Raw genomic sequence first — 2,833 nt, 5'->3', positions numbered from 1 at the left:
TTCCCTCTTTGTTGAATCTCTTGGAAAAGTCATATAGATAAGACTAGTCACAGCAATGGTGTCATTTTGTAAGAGGCTCCTTTTTCACTGCAGATATTGAAAGGCTTGCCTCATATCCTGCTGTTGTAGGCATCCAGGTCAGTGGATGTCTCCTGCAAAGGACCTGCAGGACATCACTGCCCCAGAGAGGCTGCACTAGGGACATACTTAGAGCATGCTACACAGCAGCAACAGAACACAAGGTTATCCCCAGTGTCCCAGGGCCCTGCAAGAACAAGAAGTTTGTTGACCAAATCTTCCAGGAGTCTTGGGAAAGCCAGCTCCACCATACAGCAGACTGGTAAAGGACTTTGACAGTCCTCCCTAGTCTGCCAGGACACCCACCCCCTCTTTCTGAGCCCAAATCTCACAATCAATCAGCCTAACCCTGCCTGTGGGGTCAGGGGAGAGTGGGTAGACTCTTGTGCAGCCAAGGCTGGGGCTGGACTGAGACTTCACTTTGCTTTGTGCATCTGTGCATGTGAGACACATCAGGTGAAGTACGATGGGCTTTTCAGGCCCTTGAATTTCCAGGGCCAGGTTCAGCTGTGTCTCTTCTCTTCCTCCTCCCCACACGCCTCTAAATCCCTGCCCGCTTTCCATGCATGAATAATCCCTGCCTCAGAGCTGGGGTTAAAGAACATCACCTCTGCCTAGCAGAGCATCTGCTTGGGAGAAACAGCCTGCAGCCATGCATCTCGCATGCCCTAAAGCACTCTCCTTCCACTCCCCAGGAGACCCTACTAAACCATCTGGATTTAGGAGCGTCAAAGCCCCCACCACAAAGGTGGCCGCATCGATTGGGAATGCCCAGAAGCTGCCCATGTGTGACAAGTGTGGATCTGGCATTGTGTAAGTAAACCTGTCCCTGGGGTCACAGGCCAACCATCCTATACCCGTGAGAGGGGCTGAGGCATTGCGCCCGAAACACTTCACCTACCCACATCCAGTGCATCCAGGAGCCAGCTCAAGGCATGTTTATTCTCACCAGCTTTGCTGGCGCTAACTTTGCAGTTCCCTGTTGTGAGGCAGGAGTTGTGTTTCCCTCTACAGATCCGTATCAATGGAAACCAAAGCAAATCCCTTTGAGACAAACCTCGAGCCGGTTGCTGTTTTGCACCCTACCTGAAATCTGTCACAGCACCCAGAAGCAAAACAACCTTTCCACTCAGGGCCTGGGTATTTAATGCTTTTCATGTCTTGGTGCTCCCAGCCATGGAGTGGTGACTTGCCTCTGTGGTCAGAGGCAAAGCGAACCACGAGAGCTGCATTCTGCTCCCTGCTCTGCTGTAGGACCGCACACCCCCACTGTGTTTACGCAGCCATAATTTTTGTTGTCTTTACGTGGGTTTGTATGTCCCAGTTCCAGCACAGCAGGGGCATGGGTTTGGTACGGAGTTGCTCTCAGTGTGAGAGCAGGAGGGACCCAACCCACATCTTCGATTTGCCAGTCAGTTTCTCCACCACAAATTCTTCCCTACCACCCCCTTAGCTGAGCAGTTGACTCCAGCAGTGAAGTGCTGGTCGCTCACCTGCAGCATCGTGGGAGAATTCAGATTTCTTCCTTGCTGTCCACCACAAGCGATCGAATTGTTGCTGAGACCCGCTGCACCGTGATTGCATGGTCCTGGCATGCCTGGAGCACCAAGGCAGAGTCATTGCAGAGGCCTTCCATAGTCTGTAAAATACGATTCTGAGACAAACCCTGCAATTATTCTACCACCTGGGTAGCTCTGGAGAGAAAGCACAAGGCTATGAATAGCTCTGAAAACTAATGGATTACAGAAAATGTAGATGGAGACTGGAACAAAATTATACTCCTGGCAAACTGCCGTGAGGCTGCCGGTGGTAGTTAACGAGTTGCTATGTGGTTTTCTTCATCATTTGCTGGGTTAAGCTGTGAAATTTTCTGGTTAGAGCAGGCCCATGTTTGGCTGGATCTGTTCACTGCAGCTCCTGAGCATCAGTGAGTGAGAGCAGAGATCTGGTCTCTGTGGCTCTGTGTTTCTCCCGTACATACCTGGCATGGCCATCACTAGCAAAAGGGCAGTGGCTGGATGTGTAGCCTTCATCCCCCTTGGCTGGTGGTGGCAGTTGTTACTGGATTTGTTCTGCAATCCAGTTGGTCTGGACCTGGATTTTGTCCACCACCCCCAACCCACCAGACGGTCAAGCTGATGGTGCCTGTCTTTTGATCCTGGGCATTTGAAGGCTGTTGTGCTGTCTCCGGCCATCAGCTAAAGAAGCCAGCAGGGGTGACAGGACTGTCCCTGTGAAACAGGGCAGACCCGTGTTAGGAAACACTTTGCAGAGGTCGGGGGCTTCCATGCCAGCACATGGTGGGTTGTAAAAGTGCTGTTAACATCTGCCTGACCAGAGGTGAGGCCTATTCTTTGACTTGTCCACCTTCAGCGCTGGTGTGGCCTGGGCTGGGTGGGCAGTGGCTGGGAAGGAGGGCAGCAGTGATGGGCACCTGGTGTTGAGAGGTGCTGGTTCCTTCCTCAGAGGAGTGTTTGTGAAGATCCGGGACAAGCAGCGTCACCCTGAGTGCTATGTGTGCAGCGACTGCAACACCAATCTCAAGCAGAAAGGACACTTCTTCGTGGAAGACCAAATCTACTGTGAGAAGCACGCCCGGGAGCGGGTGATTCCGCCCGAAGGCTATGAGGTGGTCACTGTCTTCCCAAAGTAAACCATGCTGCTCACAAAGCCAGTGTGGATGGTTTCTCCTCTGCTGCTTTTCCTTGGAGAGCATCATCCCTGCACACCACCCACCACCCACCACCCCCAAACC

The 2,833-nt window shown here is 52.4% G+C and overlaps 1 protein-coding gene across 1 annotated transcript; it reads left to right on the top strand.

Moving 5' to 3' along the window:
* Nucleotides 1-730: 730 nt before the first annotated feature.
* Nucleotides 731-2,731, top strand: LOC104489300 (PDZ and LIM domain protein 1-like). The gene is made up of 2 exons (XM_010131446.1): nt 731-891; nt 2,545-2,731. The coding sequence occupies exons 1-2, from the start codon at nt 731-733 to the stop codon at nt 2,729-2,731; spliced, it is 348 nt and encodes a 115-aa protein (XP_010129748.1).
* Nucleotides 2,732-2,833: the final 102 nt, after the last annotated feature.

Source organism: Buceros rhinoceros, unplaced genomic scaffold (genome assembly GCF_000710305.1).
Source record: "Buceros rhinoceros silvestris isolate BGI_N320 unplaced genomic scaffold, ASM71030v1 scaffold7642, whole genome shotgun sequence".
Lineage (NCBI taxonomy): Eukaryota > Metazoa > Chordata > Aves > Bucerotiformes > Bucerotidae > Buceros > Buceros rhinoceros.
The sequence above is the reverse complement of the archived record's forward strand: the minus strand, read 5'-3'. Positions and strand labels throughout refer to the sequence as shown.